Source organism: Phaseolus vulgaris, chromosome 4, assembly GCF_000499845.2.
Source record: "Phaseolus vulgaris cultivar G19833 chromosome 4, P. vulgaris v2.0, whole genome shotgun sequence".
Taxonomy (NCBI): domain Eukaryota; kingdom Viridiplantae; phylum Streptophyta; class Magnoliopsida; order Fabales; family Fabaceae; genus Phaseolus; species Phaseolus vulgaris.
In genome coordinates, this window is record NC_023756.2 from 47,948,346 (window position 1) to 47,971,649 (window position 23,304).

General features: G+C 31.2%; 3 protein-coding genes across 6 annotated transcripts; 1 reads left to right on the forward strand and 2 right to left on the reverse strand.

Annotated features, from left to right (window-relative positions):
* Positions 1-1,050: 1,050 nt before the first annotated feature.
* Positions 1,051-3,616, reverse strand: LOC137838918 (sodium transporter HKT1-like). Its single transcript, XM_068648127.1, has 4 exons — positions 2,776-3,616; positions 2,521-2,697; positions 1,457-1,666; positions 1,051-1,372 (listed from the first exon to the last, which is right to left on the reverse strand). Exons 1-4 carry the CDS (start codon positions 3,465-3,467, stop codon positions 1,174-1,176), a joined length of 1,278 nt encoding a protein of 425 aa, XP_068504228.1. The 5' UTR covers positions 3,468-3,616; the 3' UTR covers positions 1,051-1,173.
* Positions 3,617-9,074: 5,458 nt separating this feature from the next.
* LOC137838196 (uncharacterized) lies at positions 9,075-10,112 on the reverse strand. Its single transcript, XM_068647447.1, has 2 exons — positions 9,877-10,112; positions 9,075-9,253 (listed from the first exon to the last, which is right to left on the reverse strand). Exons 1-2 carry the CDS (start codon positions 10,042-10,044, stop codon positions 9,206-9,208), a joined length of 216 nt encoding a protein of 71 aa, XP_068503548.1. The 5' UTR covers positions 10,045-10,112; the 3' UTR covers positions 9,075-9,205.
* A 746-nt stretch (positions 10,113-10,858) lies between these two features.
* LOC137838197 (methyl-CpG-binding domain-containing protein 2-like) lies at positions 10,859-15,371 on the forward strand. 4 transcript variants are annotated; one of them, XM_068647448.1, is made up of 6 exons: positions 10,859-11,037; positions 11,177-11,250; positions 13,479-14,056; positions 14,209-14,262; positions 14,398-14,555; positions 14,876-15,371. In XM_068647448.1, exons 3-6 carry the CDS (start codon positions 13,488-13,490, stop codon positions 15,040-15,042), a joined length of 948 nt encoding a protein of 315 aa, XP_068503549.1. In that variant the 5' UTR covers positions 10,859-11,037; positions 11,177-11,250; positions 13,479-13,487; the 3' UTR covers positions 15,043-15,371. The 4 variants fall into 4 exon arrangements, with proteins under 4 accessions (XP_068503549.1, XP_068503552.1, XP_068503551.1 ...); XM_068647451.1 differs by having other exon boundaries at positions 10,910-11,037; positions 13,488-14,056; XM_068647450.1 differs by lacking the exon at positions 10,859-11,037 and having other exon boundaries at positions 11,111-11,250.
* The last annotated feature ends 7,933 nt before the right edge of the window (positions 15,372-23,304 follow it).

The following is a 23,304-nucleotide window of genomic DNA, read 5'->3' on the forward strand; positions in this document are numbered from 1 at the left end:
GCTTCCACCTTGTCTGTTATTAGAATTCTTTATGAATAGGTATAATCTACCTATGTATCGTTTTTGTTAACATATGAGTTTTGGTCTAATCCCCGTATTTTTGTATTTTCTTTCTTTTTTCTTTTATTTAATAATACTTTTTTGGTGTGATGGTAAATGATTGTTGTTATTTGAGGTGTCAGCCTAGTGAGATCTTAAGTTGCATAGTAATGCTTAACATAAAAGCTTTTATTTAAAAAGAAAAATTTGACTTCTCCCTTACTTAATCCAAAATTCTTTAATCAAAAGACGTATTGAAGGTATATTATGATTTATTTTTTGTCGGTTTATATAAAACAAAGCACCTTTATAGAAAGGATAACATAGAATAACTCCTCATATTGCATTGTGCATTATAGACACTTTCTACAAATATTTCCAACATTTTTTTTAAATGTCTTTTCCCACCTTCTATTGTTCTTTCTACTTTGAGTAGCTCTACTTTTTTATAATTTATTTTATATATAAAGTTTTCCTTCATTAATATATTGGTTTATTAGCTTTATAAATAGAAATAGCTATATAGAAGTTTTCATAAAGTTTATCGAAAATTTCAAGTCAAATTTTCAAAAATTATAACATCAAATTTGATGAGTATACCAAACTTGCTCCTTAAAAGAATGATAACATGTTGATATTGAATAATTTCTCTTAAACAAGGTTTTTGAAATTTCTTTTATTGAGTGTCTAAGTTTTTATTAGTTTTTTGTTCTTCCAAAGAACTTTGATGCAAAATTATAAATTATCCATTGATCCATAGATTTATTTGTATATATTTAAATATCATTCAAAGGTGAAGTCCTCATACATAACAGTTAAACAGAAATTATGTAAGAATGATTATGATAAATGTGTCACCATAACATCTAATTTAGATTTTTTTTTCTATTAAAAGTCTCAGTAGAAACTTAGATATTAAATTGAAAAAATTTCAAAGATGTATATTGATATGAAAAAATTATTTAGATCGAGAAACCATCTAATATTTCGATTATGTATTTACATTAAGAATTTTTCATGTTCTAGGGCTTTCTGATGGAACAAGTTCTAACTATATTTTACTATAGCCATACATGCAGTGTAGGTGTTTGAGGAAACGTTAGTAGTGTTGATATGGTTGCAGAAAGGGTGGTGTTAGGAGAGGTGCCATGCTTTGCCACCTTTCATGTTGAATTTCTTGAGTCTCCCAAAGAACATGACCAAGATAAGGATGAACTTTCCACCATTACTCCATCTACCTGAAAATCCAACCCATGAATCTTTACACATACCATCGTCTTTCAACTGTCTTCCGCAGCTGTATCCCATTGAGAACCCCACGTTCCCATAAGCACTGCACATGTTTTTCACAACATTTACTTACACAGTTTGCATGGATTCAACATATTGCAGAAAGAGAGAAAAGAGGGTTCCTTGCCTGATGACTTCTAGGGTGATGTTGAGGACATTGAAGTTGATGGGATCCTCTTTCAAGCTTTTTCTCTCAGTGATGCAAACCAGAATAATGAATATGGCCAAGTAAGATAGTTGAGATAATACAACACACTCCACTGCACTTTTCCCATTTCTCTTCACATCATTTTCCTCTTCTCTTACAGGTAAAAATGTAGTGTATGGTGGAAGGTACCTGTTACATTCATCGATAGAATCACATCAAATAACTATCTCCACTGAAGTGTTTGGTTATGTGCATCTTTAACAGGTGCCATGTTCGTCTTAATATTATTAATAATATTATTATTAAATACACGTAACATGCCACTACAACTTTGGGGCTTGCCATCTGATGGAGGGTAGTGAAGAAGTTAATCAATTTTGGGTTGAGTGTGAGAGCAGTAGTGGAAGTAAAAAAATAAGAAGTTATTTATAATTGAAATCTTTATAATTGTACAATTGAAGATAGAGTTATGGGTAACATGGAAAGTACGTGTAACATGTTTTTCTATTCTTATTAGGATTGTGTCTTAGAACTGGTTTGCATGAAATTCATTAAAAAACTTTAGGGGCAGTAGGAATTTCCTATTGTGTGTTTCGTAGATATTTGATCAACAATAACAATAAAAGCAATAACAATAAAAGCTATGATAAAGTAGTTTTTTTTTAATTATGTTGTTCTCTTTGTTATAGAAGTTTGTCTCTTTGTTTAGGATTGTGTATATAAAGTATTAGCATACAACTCAAAGAAATAGAAACACACATAAACAAATTACACTATAAATGTATAACCTATTTTTCTTCTTAATTTGGTATACTATTTTTACCCTCTTCCCTTTTATATTAAAAAAAGAAAAGAAAAGAGAAAACATTTACTGGTGTCAAAATGTGTATAATTTGATGTTAAAAAAACAAGTAGAAGACCCATTTGTTACAGATTTTGATAAAAGAAATAACTTTTTAAAGTAAATAGTTTGAAAAGGTTTTATTTGGCCTTGAAAATAATATTTGGTCTTGATGATCCTAGTAGAGATATTAGTGACTTACATCATCACAATGAACAGTACTAATATGGCTGAAGAGATGGAGGAGAGATCAAAAACAGATTCACCAGCGTGTCTGGCGTTTGTTACTTGAAACAATGATGCTACCACTTTCTCATACAAATTCATACCCTCCATGATCTCGGAGTTCCATTCCACAGACCAAAACATCACAAACTGTACAACATTCAAACCAAACACTGTACAAACCAGAAGGCAACAACGAGAAACAGAGAACAAGTGTCTATAGCCCAAGTTTTTGGAATTCTTTAGCAAGTGTGAGAATTCCTCTTTTCTGGTAACTTTTTCCAAAACCATTAGCACAAGTGTGAGACAGGGTGGATACAGGGTGTTACCTAGAAACACATGTGGTAGGATAAGGAGGAGAAGCCCCGAATTGTTCTTGAAAACCATCATGTTCTCGTTGGTGGGGACAAAACCACAACTAGCAAAAGTGGAAACTATGGTAAACAAAGAAAATGTTGCAATCTTAATGTCTTTATTTTTCAGTACTTGTCTTGCACTTGCTACCACAGTCATATAGAAAGACACCATACTAAAGCCAACCAATTGAACCATCACAAGATAACCAAACACCACGTAAGTCAGATAACGAAGAGAGTTATACTTAAGTCTAATGCATGCAACATTATGAGAAGGTGTGTGGTTTTCTGATTTTGAGTGAGGAATAGAAACTAAACCAAGCTCAATTTGAGTGGCATTGGTTGGGGACTGGTGTGAGTGTGAAAAAGGATTGATGGTAGTGTGAAATAGTTTATTCCTAGCAAGTAGAAGGTCGAGCATGGAAGTGAAAACTTCCCCTCCAAGAAACATGAGAAGGGTGAGGAGAATTAGTTGAGAATTGGAGAAAACCTCCATTTCCAAGGCTACCATGCTAGAAGTTGTGGAAGCAGAAACTGAGGTGTAGAAGAGATCCAAGTTATTAGGCATAGAAGGGGTCCTTGGCTTTGAAAGCTTGAGACCCAGAAAACCTACCACAGAAAGGATGAGGAAGTAGCAGAGTTGAAAAAGGAAAGGGTTGAAATGGAAGGCTAGAAAAGGAGGCAAGAACCGAAGGGTGCGTGGGAAAAAAGTGGAAAAAAAGAAGAGTGTTTTGTGCATGATTGTACTATGTTGAAAGTACAACAAGTACGATAGTTTGGTGTGGATAATTATCCTTGAAAATGGAAGGCATTATATAGGAACAGAATGCTGAGATTGTGCAAAAGAAGAGAAAGAAAATGCTTAATCATTGATCTTGAATAATGTTTTGAAAACAAGCCAACGTCATATTCATACAAAAAGGAGTGGGTGGTGCCGCTACTTACATATAAAAAAACAACACTGATTCATCTTATTAAAATCACTGTTTATTGACTTCTCCCAATCATCACTCCCTAAAAAACACCTTACTACAAGTGTTGAAATGTTAACATTTATACAAACGTAAGACATGTGCAGATTATTATTGTTATAATTCATTCAGAATCCAACATGCCTGTTCAGCAGCAAAAAACAGGTCACAAACCTATATGAATCTACTAAACACCCTGAGAAAGACCTTACTTAACCATATAAGGTCATACATAAATAAGGTGTGTACAAAAATGGTGCATCTAGGCAAAGCAAATAGCAACAAATGATAATAATAACAACATATTACATCATGCAGACTCACCTCCCAGTGTTATCTTGAGAATTTTTAATAAGTCATTCTCCACTTTTCCCCTTTTGTTCTAGAAAAATTGTGACAGATGCCAAAAAATGAGTTCCAGAAGATTCCAAAACTGCATAGCAGTATATTTGCAATAGACAAAACAATGTCTTTCAAATAGGAGTGAATTCATAACCTATTAAGTTGATGATTAGTGAAGTAGCAAGCAAACTCAAAGAAAAGTTTAGTAAAGTCACAAGACTAAAAAACAAAATAACAGTGAGAAAGTATCAAATAGATATTATTTACAAGTAAGAAAATACCTAAACAAAATCATTTCTTTTAAAAAATCATAATTGAATTGTATTCCCAACTAAGATATAATGTAACTTTTTACATTTAAAGTCTATAAATTATATTGAAATTCGCTTTAGATATCACTTAATAATCAATATAAAACATCTAAACAACATAACTAATATAAAAGGTTTATGATATAATATTTTCGGAAAATAATACTTTGATAATCTTTAGAGTTGTATATAACTCTTGATGTGATGAGTTTAAAAATAAATATATATAATAAATAATATGTTTGAAATTAAATGATATAAAATAATATTATTGAAAGTTATAATCTGATTATATAAAAAATATGAATTGTCAACGTATCATTATCTAATATTCTCCTTCTCTACCTAATATAAATCTACCACAAAAATGGCTACTTCTCTGCCTAATATAAATCTACCACAAATGGATGGATTATTGTGATCATACAAAATTCAAAACATTAATATTTTTTTTATTAGAAAAAAAAGAATTATATAAATAAATATATACAAATTAGAACACATGAATAGTACCAAAGATGAGTATTGAGTATATATACTTAATAACTATCACTATCCTTAAAAATGGTATGATTATAAATACTAACGTATAAATATTATTTAGTAAGTACCTCGTACCCATGAAAGAGTAATGATATGATCATAAACAACCAGCTGGCGTATTTATATAAAATATGACTAAAACTGTTTAATAATATATAAATTAATTAGACCAAAGTATAATTAAATCAAAGAGATAGAATCGGACCAATAATTAGTCATTTACAATACAAAATGTCTTCATTCAAGTTTACGTAATGCGACATTATTCGTTATTGATTTATAAAAACACTTTTTTAACCTAAAATAATGTCCTTTGTTTAATCTAAGTAGTCGTTCATTTTCAATTATTAACGTTTCAATATTTTTTTATTTCAAAATTATTGATGTACTATATTATAAATTTCAAGTCTCATTGGTTTTATTTTATTTTTTCAAATATATCACTATTTGATGACAATATTGTTATTAAAACCATATCAAATAACCAATTATTAAAATCATGTCAAATGATTAAATTTGATTTTATAGCTTACATGAAAGAAAAACTACGAAGAAATTATATACCAGCATTTTACATATGATATACATTGAAAGAACTTCATGATCCAGTATTGAATGGGATGACATTTGGCAAACATTACATTGGTGAAATTTGATATTTCCTCAATGCAAAGTTTATAGACTCTTGATATTTTTAGATTAACCAAAAAATGAACACTTAATCAAAGATGGGGAAATTGAGTCTTAAAGCAGGTTAATTGTGTTGTTCATTAGCCATTGGTGAAGTATCTCTTGTGTTCTTCGGGTTTCTTGGTATATTGTCTTATTGGTGATATTAATCATTTTAATTCGTGACTTCGATAAGAGGTTTATGCTATACGCGAGAAAAATGGTGTCTCTTTTCCAAAGAAAATATTCATATTATTGTAATCCAAACTATCAACATTGTTACTTCTACGGTGTGTAAAAAAGAAATTCAATCACATGAAGTTGTTGAAGCTTTCTAAGCATAATTGTTTGAATAAGTGATAAAGAAACTAATAAAAAATTATATAAATAAATTGAAAGTTAACTTACATGGTAGTATATGAGTTTAAAATGTAAATAATAATGAAAAAAAAAATAGAAGAAATGAAATAAATGTAATGGACAGAAATGTTGGAGACCTTGGCCAGGTAAGAGTGGTCCAAATAAGGATTGACCCAAAAAAGGTAATTAAGATAAAAATATATTCTATCTGTTGTGATATTATTATGAAGATGAAAGATATAATTGTTATTGTTTAAATTTGTTATCATATTATTATGAAAATAAAGAGATATTTTATCTCTTGTGATAGTATGCAAGTTAGTTATATATATTTTATCCATTGTGATATTATTCTCAAAATGAAAGATATGATGGTTATTGTTTAAATCTATTATCATATTATTCGGAAGATAAAGAAATATTTTATCTCTTATGATAATATGTAAGTTAGTTATATATTAATTAATACATGTTAGTTATGTATTAATTAATAGTTGTTGAGAATAAAAGAGGAACACCCGAGAATAATGGTGCGCATGTTAAACAAAATGTTGGTGCAGGTGGTTTTCTGTTATTATTTTATGCTTTTAGTAGATATTATATTCTCGTGAGTGAAAGTTGTTAAACGAGTAAGCTATAAAAGGAACTTGAGACCCTAGATAAAGGTACACTCTTTCTGAATACTAGACTGAAAGACCTCTCTATCCTAACCGAGTAGTATGCAAGTTAGTTATATATATTTTATTCGTTGTGATATTATTCTGAAAATGATTGATATAATTGTTATTGTTTAAATCTATTATCATATTATTCGGAAGATAAAGAGATATTTTATCTCTTATGATAATATGCAAGTTAGTTATATATTAATTAATACATGTTAGTTACATATTAATTAATAGTTGTTGAGAATAAAAGAGGAGCACCAAAGAATAATGGTGCGCATGTTAAACAAAATGTTGGTGCAGGTGGTTTTCTGTTATTATTTTATGCTTTTAGTAGATATTATATTCTTGTGAGTAAAAGTTGTTAAACGAGTAAGCTATAAAAAGGAACTTGAGACCCTAGATAAAGGTACACTCTTTCCGAATACTAGACTGAAAGACCTCTCTATCCTAACAGAATCACATTCCAGTGCAACGAAAAGACGCAAAATTGAATATGGAGAAGACAGGATAAAAGCAGAGCTTTCCACCCAGATTAACAGATCAACCAACAACAAAGCCAATTGACAAGAACAGTAAGTAATATTAGAAATGTAAAATATAAATAATCAATTGAGGAATAACAAAGACTTTCATAGTTTTTAATGCACCTCCATAAATTTTCATATTTCCAAAAATACCCCTTTGTAATACTCCAGGTTACATAATCCAGAAGTCTTTTTTTCAAATTCGTAATTAGCTTCCGAATTACATAATCTGGAAGTTTTGTTTTCAGATGCATGATTAGTTTCCGAATTATGTAATCCTTATAACTTCCGGATTACATAATTCGAAAGTCTTTTTTCAAATACGTGTCCGGATCACAAGAAGGATAAAAATGTATTTTCTTGTTGTGTATGGGAAGACGACAGAAGAAAGAACCTATGGAGGTGCACAAAGAAACAGTCAAGGAGTGAATGTTACCACTATCTGGATGATTCCAATTGCGTTACAACAAAGAGGTCAAATAATTGGCCTCATATTTTTCAAAACAATTTTCCCAGTATATCATTGAATTCAACGTTTATTTTAAAATTGGGGAAACCAACCAAGATGATATCTTTATTTCCCAATCAGAAATGTTTTCTTTTTTTCAACTTAAACCAGTTTGCCTTCAATAAATTTGGTAACAAAATACAAAGGCTACCCAAAAATACCAAATAAGTGTTAAATAACCAAATCAATAAAAAAAGTCGGAATACAACATTAGACTGCATCTACCTCAATCTTTACTTTCTTTCCCAACTTTGACATCCTAATCACCAAGGTTGTCAAACTCGAGAGTGTACGTAGGTGAGAGCCCATTAGACTCGACTCGTAGAGTCGACTCGTAAACTCCTAAGAGTTTACTTTCACATGAAAAAAAATATTTACATCAAAATTTCCTAATTAAAAAAAATATCTGCACCTTATTTAAATAAAAAGACCCAATTTAGTGCAACCCAATAAAAGAAAAAACCCTAATTCCCTAAATCACACCACAAAAGAATGCAACCCTAATTCCAGCACCACCGTCAACCTACCACTCGTGACCATCGTATACCGCACGACCTCCTCTGCACAATCACCACCACCGTGCGACCTGCTCCGCTCGGTTGCAACCACTGCCGCACTTGTTCAGAGAAGACGCATGACCTCCGCACTCCAGAGAAGACATAACACCACCAAAACGAACGTCAAACAAAACGAAACGTGAACCCTAAAGACACCATTTTGGGTTAAAACAAAAACCGAGTTAAACTCGCCAACTTGGAGCAGACTCGCGAGTTTGAACGATTTCACCGAGTTCACTCTGAGTCTGTCGAGTTTACTCAAAAACCAAGTCTACTACCGAGTTAACTCGGTAAGGGTATGTGGACAAGTAAACTCGTACAAGTCAACGAGTTGACTCACGAGGTTTACAACCTTGCTCATCATATGTGCTTTTACAGTTTCACCTCAAAAGATTATTTTTATTCTTTTATCTAACTTGTCGAGTCCTATTACTTTTTGAAAAGAGGTTGGGCTAAAGAATATGTTGCATATAAAAAAGATTTTACTAGACACTTCTATAACATTGTCCCAGTGTCAATTTTCATGAAGACAAATAAAAGAACCATGACTTGTTTATGCAGACAACAAATATAGAACCCTTATTTCGGTCAGTTTATCTCACAAATTAACCAAATACTCTTTACAAAGTCTAGTATTATCAAATTATTTGATGCAACTTTTATCACTAATTTGAGGTATATTCAGGATACTATTAATTTTAAAACATGGTAACATAACACAATTTTGAAATGAAAACAGCCAATGGAGAGGTTTTATAAGCCTGTGGCAATTAAGAAGAAAACACATGTGTAGCCTGGTATCAAGGTCTAACTTTTATAACCCCGAATTATTACAAAACCAACCTCCACAGTCTCACATGAACTTCCTGTACGGCCTACCATTATCTTCATCTTGCATATGCTGTAACAATAACAGTTCAAATTTGCACTAAATCATATGGTTAACTGCAAAGAAAAGCATTCAGAAGTACACCCAAAAAGCTGGTTAAAAAAATAAGAGTGAAAAGAAAATTTAACAATAGCACAGTTGAAAGTAGATTACAACTGAAAGATCGAACAGAGTCAAAACTACTTCAACACAAAAATAACATTTGATATGATGAGTGGTGTAAGGCAAAAAATTTCAAGGTAGCTCCACTGAGACAATATTTGTAAACAGTTTAGTTACCGCCTATGATCCATCTCCATTTTCTCGAAAATTTAAATAATGCAACAAATTAAATTAAGCACACAAAATTAGGGCGTTTAATTTCTATTTTCGAAAATTTTCTTAGTTTTCAAAATGAAACGAAACAATGTTGGTTGGACAGAAGTGATTGAGGATGGTTCAAGACACAGGAGAGCTTAAACTCTGAAAATAAAAGGATGATATTCCTAAAACCCTAATTGTGAATTGGAAATTGGTGAATGGATGAATTGGAAATTTGTAGGGGCAGTGTCCTCTGTGCACACAAATACATACATACATACATTGAAATTGAAATTGAAATTGGAATTGAAAGAGAAAGGGTAAAGGGGACTGACGAATTCACGAACAATGCCCTTGTAAACAAGGACGGGAATGGCGATGCCGAAGATGCCAACAAGGGCGAGGTTGCGGCGAGTCCAGCGGAAATTGTGCTCCAGATTCTCTCTAGCAGTGCCCCAATCCTCTATGAATTTGTTCTTGTTTGCTTCCATTCCTCCTCCCATCTTTCTCTCTCTTCTCTCTCTCTTCTCTTTCTCTTCTCTTCAGATCCAATCCCTCTTCTCTTCTTCCTCCTTCCTTTCTCCCCTCTCCCTCACTTACCACGCTTTACATCCATGGGCCTAGGCCCACTCCCTTCTTCATTTATCTCAGCCAAATTCTCCCTGCACCATATTAATTCTAACATCTACCCTATTAACTATTGAAAATGACAAAACTATCCCTCCAAAATGACGAAAATAATATTAAATAAAAAAGGTGCGGATAAAAATTACTTTCAAAACTCTTTTTTCAAAAATATTCTGAATTTGAATTTTTGGAACATATTTTTGAATTTCGAATTTTTTTATTTAAAATGTATTTTTTATTTTTTGTTCTAGATTTTTTTTTTGAATTATTTTTAAAATTTTGAATTATATTTATTATTTTAAATTTTTAAATTCGGAATAAAAATAATTTTGAAAATTTTAAAAATATAAGATGCAGGTTAAAAAATGATATGGTGAAAAAAAAATTGCGATCATGCTAAAAATATCTGAGCTCGATTTGAGAATCAATTTTTTTTTCACCTTTCTTCCAACACCTCTTTATGTTGAAAATGTTTAAATATATTTTAAATTATATAATCTTGAAATACAATTTTATGTTTAAATTGCACAATATATAATAAATCTTATCTTTAATGCTTCTGCTCCTTGTAGCATTACTATCCAATTTATATATAGCGAGTTCGTTTGATAAATGGAAAAATAAAGATATAATATTGAATAATAAGTTATATAAAGATGGGAAAAGATAATATGGAGTCTGTTGCAAGATGTGAAGTGATGGTAATGTAAAGTTAATTGTAACATGTTTTAGTTATTATTATAATAATGTAAAGATGAAGTGGTAGAAGTTAATAGATTTTAAGGAAGAAAAGAGGATGAGTGGTTGATTCATTGTTTTGTTTCTGTCTTGCTGCTTCCGCACGTCAAACAACCTCTTCCAAATTCTATGTATGTTTTTTTTCTTGTTCCTTCTCCTCTGGAACTTCAAATCGGAAGCTTCTTCAATCAACGGACCACAAAATCTTCTTCTTTTCCTTTATCTTCCTTGCCTCCTCTTTTTATTTAACGTTTTGACTTTCCTTCGCAGAGCTACTACCTGTGGAAACATCTTCATCTTCATCTTCTTCCAAGCTCCTCTGTTCTTCCTCCCCTGCCCTTCAGGTTCGCCTTTCAACATTTCCATTTCCATCATTTTCTCTTTAATTTCGAATTCTACCTACCTCTGTTTCTTACTTTTCTTCACATCTATTTCCTCAGTTCTTGTATGTTGCAAACAAACACAGACCCCCATTAGTATTTCTTCTGTTCTGATTGCATATTATGCGTCTTTCAACCTCCGTGATTTGATTGCCAATACTATGTCTTCTGTTCTACGGATTCGACACACATAAGACTCCATACCTGTGCACGTGAAGCTCCCTTAGCTGTGTTTAGTTCCTTTGGTTTATAGCCAAGTCAAAAAAAAAATTAGCTGTGTGGGTTACATGGGATGAGACAATAGCCTCGAGTATTGGGGTTAAAGGGTTAAACTTTAACCAGAGTAGATCTTATTAGTTGTTCCCTCATGTCCATTATGGGATTCATGGGGTTCACTTTTAATTTTGTTGGATGTTTTCTCCCCTTACACTTTTGAGCCATGTATGAATCAAATTAAAAACAAAAATTTTAGTACCAAACCTTTGCTGTTGATCATTGTTTATGAGATTGTAAGGACGTTTGCCTCTCTCTTCAAATGAAACCAGCATACTGAAAGGATCAAAATATACAGTCCAAAACACAGAACTTAAATTCTAGCTAATTGAGAAATTCTAACTTCACACACTCTTTATGCACTGGTATAGCGCCACACTTCACTGGAGTGGTTATAGTGGCCGCAGTAGCATCCGATGGTGTCCAAAATCCTGAGAATACCATCCAATATTAATGTTAGGAGCTATGAGGTTTAGACACTTATCTTAAATAGCGTATCCGTTTCGGACACAGTATCGGTGTCGACACTCGTACGACACTTATGAGTGAAGGTGTTCAATTCAAAAAATATTTGTTGGATTTTTGAAAATTCTAGCACGGTTCTAACACAATTTTAAAAGATATAAATACAATAATTTTCTAAAAATTCAAATTTATTGTATAAAATTTTATTATGATTATAAAAATAAGGAACAAATCCTTTTGAACCAGTCATGACAAATATCTTCATGCTCCCAAAGAAATCTCAAACATACTTTTGCACATAAATATTTATTTTCAATTTATATAATTCAAAATTATATAATATATAGATCTGTGTCCCGTGTCCTACATTTTAGAGATTATACGCATCTCCGTATTCGTATGTCAGTGTCCGTATCCATATCTGTGCTACTTCAGGAGGGCATTGTCTGACATAATTTTGGGTAAAATGGTTCTCAGCTGGTATAAATCCTTTCAAATTTCATAACTATCATGCCTCACGTGCATCCTATCCTACCTTGCAGCTAATACACGATCCTATGCGATCCTCCGGTTACCATTAATTTGTGTGTCTCTCTGGCAATCTGTATTGCAGCTTTTTTCACTTCTCTCTTGTTCTCATTTTCAGGATTTCTCTTGTAATCTTGTTCTCATAAATCCGTGTTTTTTTTTCTGTTTGTGTTTCTCTATTGTGATTTTTTTTTTCTATTTTCTCGTGTTCACTTTGTTCAATAAGTCTATGTTCACTCTGTAGTCTATGACTCTCAGGTCTCATTTTGGTCCTCTATATCTCTTTGGTTGGACATGATACCGTTTATTACAATTTACTTGTACGTCAACATAAGACCTGAGACCTATAACTTTTTATTGTTAATTATGTACATTTCGCAATATGCAAATCTTTATCTGTTTAGTGTTAATTATGTAAACTATATAACTAGTTTCAAAACAGTGGTCAACCGCACTATCTATGCACTGTAGCAGTTTTAGAGTCAGCCACTACCCGGGATTGATAACTATGCTATTAAGAAAGAATGTTGAAAAAAGTGTGTCAAAGAACGTATTGCAACCATAGCTTTATGTTTTTTTTACATGGAATTTTGTCTGACATTAGGTTAGCCTTTAGATTGTTTTAATTTGCCTCCCTGTTTGCATAGCTATATTAGGCTTCCTAACCTCTTCTTAATGCATTCATCCTCCTTCTAATAGGACCCTGGATGTTAAGCTAGTGTAATGAAGGTATTAAATGCATAGCTCTTTAGGGGGATTAATGTAACAGTCAATAAATATGACAATGAGAAGTCCCTTCCACTATTGGATATATTCAATAATGGTTTTCTGTGTGATTAAGAATTTCATAAAGCTTATTCTGTAACAACATTAAGATTATTCTGTATTGTTATTTGCTTCATTAGTTATTTAAATATATGTTCTAGGAAAATCAGATGCATCGTGGTAAATTTTCGCTTACACCCAAGAATGAAGTGAAGGACTTGACAGGTTCAAGTTTTCACAGTTACAAGCAAAGCAGTCTTCTGGATCCCATAGAAGTTTCTTCATCTTCGGATGATGAAAAGGACCTTTCTTTTGATGATGTGTCTAATCAATTAGTCGTTTATGATCCTGTTGCGAATGGAAACGATGCAATTGAACTTGCACCTGATCCTCTCCAGTGTGAACCTCCAATGCTTACAAGAAAACCTTCACATTCAGTTCCTAGAATTTTGCCTTCAGTTGGTGCTTTCACTGTTCAATGTGCATTCTGCTTTAAATGGAGGTTGGTTCCAACGAAGGAAAAATATGAAGAAATCCGTGAACATATCCTTGAACAGCCTTTTGTTTGTGAAAAAGCTCGTGAGTGGCGATCAGATGTATCTTGTGATGATCCAGAGGATATTTCTCAGGATGGCAGCAGGATTTGGGCTATCGATAAGCCAAATATTGCACAGCCACCGGCTGGATGGGAGCGACTGCTAAGGATTAGAGCTGAAGGAAGCTCCAAATTTGCAGATATGTATGCTTCCGTTATAGACCCTTTACTTTGACTGGTTATTGGAATAGAAAGAAACACCCTTGTGTGGAATGATGCAATACTTGTTCTTTTGGGTTAGGAAATATGCTTTGATGTAAACTTTAACTTGTTATTGTAATATTTTAACATTTCAGATATTATGTGGCACCATCAGGCAAGAGATTACGCTCAATGATAGAGATACAGAAGTATGTTTCTTGTTGCTTTTGTTTTACTGTATTTGCAATGTTACGTTGAAAATTACCTTGCCTTTTCTGAATTATTATTATTATTAACATTTCCATTCTTCTTATAATTTTCTCATGGCGCCTCTGTATTTTTAGGTTCTTGTCAGAACATCCTGAGTATGCAAGAGATGGGGTTACACTTTCACAGTTCTCATTTCAAATACCAAAGCCATTACAAGAAAACTATGTCAGGAAGCGCCCCGCTAGACTTACCTCTTCATATGAAGTCCCTGGACCTGTTGAACATGAGCAAGGTACATACAATTTATAATGAATTATGTGTAGGAAATTCAAATGTGAGGTTTTAAACATGATGCACCAAAATTTATATGGATAAAAAGTAGAAAATGTGTAATTTATTTTTCAAGTTATCTTTATGGCCTCACGCGAGGAAGTATTCTGTTTTATGGTTTATATTGTATTCTAATGGATATGAAAGACATGAACTTCTCGAATGGTTAGAATGTAGCCAAAAAAAACTGTGAATCTAGCAACCCTTTTATGAATGAAACATGTGAATACTAAGGATTTCAATGCATTGTTATAAATTATAATGGTGAGATGTATGGTGCAGTGAGTCCTTTAGCATGGATAGACCCAGAAGGCCATGCTGATTTTGATGCTGGAAGACTGAGGCTTTCTTCTCCTTTCACGGGATCCCATGATCTTGACCCTATCAGTATCAGTCGTCCTGCAAAGAGGCAAGCAACTCAGAGCTCCTTTCAAAAAGAGGACCTGTAGTTAGAAGATTGTCTTCTCGGTGGTTAAAACAGAAGGACCCTCATGAAATCTCAACATGTTTTTGGATACAGCATTCAAGGTGTAATATGAGCTTGCCAAATCATGTGGATAACAGTCCAGAGAAGGACCACTGGTCCTAGCGATTCAAGTCTCCTAGAATTAGCTACTGAGGAGATCAAGATCTTGGCATATTCATAGTAAAATTGTATTTTGTATGTGGAATTTTCTTCAAGTGTGGGAAGACTTGAACATTTATAGAACATTTAAGACTTGAGTAACATTCTGATGTGAAAATATGGCGATTCTGCAAGAGGGTTATTTGTTAGTAAGTTGATGGTGTTTGTTCGTCATTTAAGCTTCTTTTATGATTTTTCTTTTTTTCACGCCTATTGTTTGGTTGAGATCTTAAGCAATAAGGGAAAAGTGTTGTCTTATATAATGATGATGCACTTGGTGTAGTGAAAAAGGATAGCAATAATAAGGATGATAATAATAACATGGGCACATGATGATGATCATTTTGAGGACCAGTCATGAAACCTTAGAAGAACATGCGTTCTGTAGTGAGTCTTGTATTGGCAAAAAAAAGGGTATGTCATGATTTTGACATGAAGATTTAAGTCCCTTGGCAGTTTGTGGCCCTGTCATGATGGTTTCAACTGGCATTTGCAACATGGTACTCTGTGGAGTGAACAGGTTGAGACTTGGGAGAGGCACCCAAAAGTTGGTCGATCCAAGGCTAGTTAACGTTGGGATTGAAATTGGGGTGTGTGCTTTCAGAAGTTTTAAGACACATGTGGGTGCATTGAAGGCCAAAACAAGCACTCGGAGTTGGTGAGGGCCACTGAATTAAATGATGAGAGTATGAATCTTGTGTCAGCCTTGTACACGCATCTTAAATAAATAATGTGTTGGTTTCGCATACATGTGAGACATCGAGCCACTTATAAAATATGTATCGATTAAATGTTCAATTTAAAAAATATTTATTGAATTTCTGACCATTTTAACACAGTTTTAACATAATTTTTAAAAAAAGAAATACATTAATTTTCTAAAAATTCGAACTTATTGTATAAAAATTTGTTATGGTTATAAAAATAAAGAACAAATTCTTTTGAAAAAATCATAAGAAACATCTTTCTGCTAAAAAAAATTGAAACATATTTATGCACGTAAATTTTTATTGTCAATTTATATAATTCATAATTATATAATATATAGATTCATGTTCCCATATTCTACCTTTTAGAAATTATACATATTTTCATATCCGTATCGTATCAGTGTCTATGTGAATATCTATGCTAAATAATTCACAAATGAGTAATTTTTGGCTTTACATTATCACATGAATTAGTCATATATGTTATCAGGTAGAAATTTTTTAATTTTAATTTTAAAATAAAAATAAAATAAAAAATAATTAATATAATTATTTAAAAGTATGATGTTACTTGCTCTACTTTAAACTTTAAACTTTAAACTCTAAACCCTAAACCCTAAACCCTACAATTGACTCAGGAAATTAGGTGATTTATGTTGATTGTTTCTTTTCTTTTTCACTCCTGTCAAACACAACTGCATTTGAAAAATTGAGATGTGTAATATATAGTATGACAATAAATTTGATTGGGAAAGGTAGAAGCTATGGGTGTGCATGAGATGGAAAGAATTTAATTGGGCCAGCATTGGAGAATGAGAAGAAAAGGTTGTGGAGGAGTAGAAGTGTAAGAAGGCCCAAAAAAATGTTGAGTAGATAAGTAGAGTGGTTGGTTTACATTTAGTGGCCACGGATGGTAGATGCAATGATGAGGAACTTGAGCATATGTTATTGAGTAAACCTTATTTTGGGGTCACTTTCGGCTTCAATTATTGGAAATTTGGAAGACTCAAGTGTTGTGTCTTTGTGGTTGGTTGTGGGATATGATATCATGAATCTCAAGAAATTCCATTGTCACACTCTTAACACACACCATGTGCTCTCTATTAAATGCCCTTTCCCTCTTATCTCCTCCCACTCCATATCCCTTCCTTCCTACATGCACCTACTACTTAAATTGGTTTTAACTAGTAATAAAATTCAATAACTATTATTTTATTTTTTCTATAAATACTTCTGAGATCATGGATCGAGCGCATGTGGTGAAAAATTATCGATCTTTGAAGCTCATTAGTCTCATTGGCTTATGTTTAACGCAAGAGACTGTGAGGTCATGTGTCAAACTCGTTAATAGGACAAAACAGTCTTATTATCAATCCAAAAAATTAATAAAAAATATATAGTTACTTATCGCGTTAGTTACGATAATTGGCTGGATACGCGCAAGAAACATAAAATTATTATGAGATAGAACTATAAACCAAACTAAATATAGAAAGGAGAAGAAGATCTAGTATAAGAAGAGAGACACCCTATTTTTTACTAAACTAAACATTCTAATCGATAGATATTTGTCTTGATTGAACAATATCTTTATAAAAATATTATTATCGAAAAAAGGTTTATAATAGAAAATGGGAGAGATGAACCCTTTTCCCTCCCCCAAAAGTTGATTAAAAATAAAGAATGGTACGTAAATGTTGTTACGATTTAATAGGATGTTGATGTTTTTGTTGAAAAAAAGATGAAGAAAAATGAATGATGGAAAAGTGAAGGTGAGAGTGATAAATGAGAGGAAAAAGAAAATTTGGAAAAGGATGGAAGCTAAACCTACCTGTCAAACAGATGGGGTCGAATGGACCAAAAGGAATGTCCGGGGAGAATGAATCCTATCGCCAAATGCAAATGCAAATGCAGATGCAAATGCAGATGCACCAATGTGAAACATCCCACTTCATCCTTGTGATTTTGTGAAAAACTAGATTAAATTAAGGATGATGTCCAAACAATAATAATAATTAAAGAAGAGTTGCAGCCTATAGGAATAGAATAAGAAGAATGTCACATGGAGTGGTGAAGAAGAGATTTTGGTTCCACCGTGAAATCAGGAATGTATAATACACACTTTATTCTTCCTCAACTCAACTATTTCTTGCTTCTCTTTAACAAAAATAATAAACAAATTAGTAATGTCAAAACTCTCCTAACTTCATTCACAACCAAATCTCTACCTAGTTTTTTTTATTAGATGTCCTAATTATTGCAAAAACACACACATAATAACTCAATATGTATTACTGGATAGTCAATGGTCGAATAGTCGAGAAGACTGAATAACTTACCTAATTTAAACAGAATTCGTAAAACTTCAGTTAACTGTAACTAAGACAGTTTATCTGTAAAACATGATTAAAGTACGATTAGGCCTCTTTTGGATGCACGAGCGGATTCATGACAGTTGAGGTGATGGGAAAAACGCACGCAGAAACAACACACAATCACGAATCAACTGCAGAAAAATAAACAACACAAGATTTAACGTGGTTCGGTCGCCAACTGCAACATACATCCACACGGGAAACTATTAGGTTTTCATTATATCCTGTTGTACACAAATTACAAGTACAATGATCTATTTAAATAGAGATAATAAAGGAACACAATGATTAAGCCCACTCACTAAAATATGGTGTCTCCTCAACCCAACCTAATTGGTCCTGACTTCATACCCAACATGAGGTTCATCCAAAAAGTATAAATACCAGAAGAAGCCAAGCGTCTGAGGTAATTTTTCTCTCTCAACTCACCTAAATATTGTCTTCGGACTAACTAACTTCATTGACGGAGTGTCTTTGCAGATTCCTCATTCATTTGGCAAAAAGAAATAACTAATTGGAAACCGTCATACCTAAAGATCGTGAAAACCGGAAAAAAAAAACAATATAAATCACTCTAGGAGGAACCGACCTTCTAATAACACAATCCTTACACTTTTTTTTCTTTAAGGATTAATGAAATGTTTTTAATCACTTTGATACAGTTCATTAACATTCTCTTAATTTTCAAGTAAAAAATATAGAAATATATTGTTCTTATCTACAAATGGTGTGATAATTTTGAGGTGACAAGTCTTAAACATTATGTGCATGCAAACCAAACGTCACAATTCACACTGCACCCTTATCACAAGTGAAAATGAGATATCAATACACTTATTCATATAAGATATAGGAGAAAGTAGAACATTGACTTTGCTAAATTAAAATTGATGTTTAGACATGGTTAGTTAAATAAAGAACAGTGTTATATATGAATCTGGTTCTTCTTTGGTGGGACGCGAATGGAATCAAAGATCTCAATCTCATCTCACAGAACCAAAAAATATCTCCCTTTTACTTCTCTGTTCATTGAAGATTAATTAGGATAAAAAACTATTTATTTTTATATATTTTTAACACATCTGAGAAACATTATCCCTTTAAATAAAAGATTATAATAGGGAAATTAATTAACGTTTTTCATTTAATAGAATTGTAAAGTATGTTCTCAACTACCTTAGAGTATTTGAATAATTAGTAAAGTAAAAGCTACAGAGAAAGCATGAGAAAACCTAGAGAAGAAAACGAAGGAGAAGACAAAGGAAAAAGAAGAAGGAAAAGACAAAAATGAGTGAAAGGAGAAATAAAAGAAGAAAAATAGATATAGTACTCTTAAGTTGTACAAAATATACACCAATTACTTTAGAATTATTATAAAAAATATGACAATGATTTTTTGAGGAACCCTTTTGTATAATATTTTTAACAATAATCCCAAAACAATCTTCTTGTACAATTAATTTAAACTTTAAAAATGTTACACCATAATAAAAAATAATTGTTAAAAGTATTTTTAAACCAGTGTTACTAAATTAAATAATCTCTTGACATCAAATTTAAAAAATTCTTAGATTTCTCCCTCTTCATATCCTAGTTTCATAACTAATAAAATTCTTCAAATCTTACCAAATATCTGTTCATTTTATTTTTTTCTAAAATTGTAGAATTATTTCATGGCTTAGACTTTTTAAATGTGTATCTTTGTATAAACTAATTCATTGAGTCTAATCGTTTTTGTGTTTGTTGAAAGAGAGTATCATTTAATATAACATTATTAATTCAAGTAAATTTATCCAATACAATTTTAGTTATATAAAATGAATATGTATTAAATGGATGTTACAAATGAATTTTAAGCTTCTATATGCATGTTTGGCAATCTATTTTATTTATTCTAAAACTAGTAGGAAAAACATGTATTTATATATTTAAAAAAATATTTAAAAAGATGAGTGATTTATAATATGTTTTATTGTTAAAATGTGTGTAACTGTTTTAATATTTTGATAATTTTTTTTATTCATTTTAAAATATAATTAAAAAAAATTAAGAATGGGTATCGAATAAGTCTTTTATTTACATTTTATTGTGTAATATTTTTTGACATATTCTAAAATATCAATTATTCTTATATTGGATTTAATAGGCTGAGTTTAACATGACATGCTTATGTACTTTTATCTTTATCACAAACTTTTGATAACTATTTAAAAAGATTATCGTTGTTATTTTTATGTTTTAAAAAGTGCACCATAGCAATAATATAATAATAAAATAAAAAAAGTGAAATGCCCGAAACTCAGCTCAATTCCGTCAAACGAGCCTCAATTTCGGCTACTTTACGGTGCACGCTCACCGGCCACAATATTTATATTTTTCTACTTAATATTTGTTTGTTTTACCTTTTCAAAATATTTTTGTTCTTATTATATAATTTTAAATTCAAAAGCAACTTTTAATATATTTAATGTATGTAATCGCATTTTTTAAAAATGGCATGGTAACTATAATTTTTAAATTCATTATATTATTTTTTAATCATTATTTTTTTCTTCTATATTAAAAAGTGATATATACTAATACAATGAAATCACTATAAATACATTAAATTAAATTTAATAAATTAGAAAAATTAATTGTACCTTTCGATGGTGATCGGGTCATGACCTGATCATTTAAAGCATGTCTTCTCAGCTCACTTAATTCGGATCCAACAGATAGTTTTCGACCCAAATAATCGACCCAAATAAAGACAGACCCAATAATCCTGAAAGAGGTCAATTTTTACAGATAGCGGATACATTAACGTTATGGACTAAAGTAACGAAAAATGGAAAACAACTTAAGTATTTAAAATATAAGTTAAATTGGTTCTTTCTTAGCACAAGCTCAACAAAAGTAAATAGTAAGACGAGATACTTTATATATCAACATTCCTAAAATAAATTAAATGAAATATATATTAAGAAATTACTATGTGGATACTAACTCCGGAAGAAGGATTGTTATAAAAGGGTTTTAAGATCCCGAACAAAAGGTAAACATTGTTCCATGCAATACACACTACACTTATATTTTTGAATGTTGAATGTTCTTATTGCTTGATCGTTGAAGTTTTATCAACAACTATAGCTCCTCTCAGTGTAATCTTCAAGCACCCCAAAGTTGCGATCTTAAAAAAATTTACCTGAAAACCACCTTGAGAATCCGACCCACAATTGTTGACGAGAATACTATTATTAATAAAAGTACAATCAAACACAACTAGTTAAATATGATAATAAGATTAAATAACTTTAACTAGAGATGTTCATACAATACTCTCCAATAACAATTGAGATTTATTTGTTTTGTATTTTTTTATTGAAAAACGTATAACACGTTATTAAATAACATGAGAATGTCCAAAACTCATGCTAATAAGTCGTTTAGATAAAAATAATTTTTCATTACTTTACATATTTAATCAAATCGAGTGTGGAAGATGTTTTTCCAAGTACAACTTTACCCAACTATTTAACCCTTCTTGTCTCAACTTTTATCAAAATCAAATTACAAGTCACACACCTCAAGGAAAGAGAAACTGTATTTTCATAATAGGTATGTTATCTTGTACCTAAATGTTCACATATCATTTTCTTAGATGTTAACGTAATCAAACTCTCCCATTTTAACAATTAGAAATTTTAATATTTTTGAGTTAAATATCTTTATTGTTCATCCATGTACTATAACATAAATTTGTTTTTTCTTCACAATCTAAAATTTTAGACAATTCAAATGTTTTTACCATGTAAATGATTGAAATTAGTTATTTTATAGATAAAATTGATTCAATTTGAGACTCCAATTCATCAATCTCTTGAAAATAATTATATTGACTATTAGTCTGCAATTAAAACATAATTTTTTTTTAAAAAACTATCAATTTTGAAAGAAAACTAACCATCATTTCACATATAAAAGAATCAATTCTAATATTTTTATACAACAAAGATCTTAATAGTATAAAGTTTAAATAAAAAAACGAAAACCAAATTTTATATTATAGTAAAAAAACAAAAAATATATATTTAAATCCAACATTTTTCATCCATAAGAATGAAAAATTTATTAGTATTTTCTTTAAGGTTCTAATTTTTGTTTAATAGTTGTTTGGATATTTCAGCAACTTTGTGTGGGAAAGAATTGTTTTGTGAATAACAATAAGTGTGAATTTGTTGATGATTTCTCAATGAAAGGATTTTGTTTTGACGAATGTTTTGAAAGAAATGAAGAATTGGGAGAGGAGACATTTGAAAGTGGATGGTCAAAGCATTGGGACCTACAACTCACCTGTGGAGGGAACATGGCCTTTGGAATTGGGACCCTCTCTTCTTTCCATGTTCCAAACCCCACTCATCCTCATCAACAACCCACACATAGCACACCTTCTCAAAATCATAATAATAATAATACTTCATAATTTTTACTCAATAACTTTCATCACTCAAATGCTTTATTTAATACTAGTGCCATGTTTTGGATGAAATATGAAGTCATGTTATTATTAACTAAAAATAACCAACTTAACTACTTTTACAAGTCTTAATGAAACAGTTGTTTTTAATCATATGTGGGATAAAAAAATTAATTTTAAATAAATATCTATTTATAGTTTTTATGACAGTGTTAATAAAGAGGAGAAAGAGAGATATAAATATAAATAATGAATAATTAATAAATAAATAAATAAATAAATGAAGAGGGTGTACAGCAGCCATGTGCTGGTAAGCTCATTTGAGATCACTCCAATAATAGAATGTCACATGATTTTCATTCAACTGTTCATCCTTTTTCTTTAATTACAAAACACCAATTAATTAATTAACTAATTAATTCGATATTATGTTAATGATAATGCAATTTCTACATTTCTCTATTAGGTAATGTGAAACAAATTACTTGCAGCATGAGATTGTTATGCATATAAAACTTTGAGAAACAGGTTTTGTAGAAGAA

What these genes read in the sequence shown, in the direction of transcription:
- LOC137838196 (XM_068647447.1), bottom strand. Translation starts at nt 10,044, where the DNA reads ATGGGAGGAGGAATGGAAGCAAACAAGAACAAATTCATAGAGGATTGG. An exon ending in AGGGCATTGTTCGTGAATTC is followed by an intron (nt 9,254 to 9,876) that starts GTCAGTCCCCTT and finishes TTATTGTTACAG; the next exon opens with CATATGCAAGATGAAGATAA.
- LOC137838918 (XM_068648127.1), bottom strand. Translation starts at nt 3,467, where the DNA reads ATGCCTAATAACTTGGATCTCTTCTACACCTCAGTTTCTGCTTCCACA. An exon ending in CACTTGCTAAAGAATTCCAA is followed by an intron (nt 2,698 to 2,775) that starts AAACTTGGGCTA and finishes TTTGAATGTTGT; the next exon opens with ACAGTTTGTGATGTTTTGGT. An exon ending in ATCACCCTAGAAGTCATCAG is followed by an intron (nt 1,373 to 1,456) that starts GCAAGGAACCCT and finishes AAACATGTGCAG; the next exon opens with TGCTTATGGGAACGTGGGGT.
- LOC137838197 (XM_068647448.1), top strand. Translation starts at nt 13,488, where the DNA reads ATGCATCGTGGTAAATTTTCGCTTACACCCAAGAATGAAGTGAAGGAC. An exon ending in AGCTCCAAATTTGCAGATAT is followed by an intron (nt 14,057 to 14,208) that starts GTATGCTTCCGT and finishes TTAACATTTCAG; the next exon opens with ATATTATGTGGCACCATCAG. An exon ending in TCAATGATAGAGATACAGAA is followed by an intron (nt 14,263 to 14,397) that starts GTATGTTTCTTG and finishes CTGTATTTTTAG; the next exon opens with GTTCTTGTCAGAACATCCTG.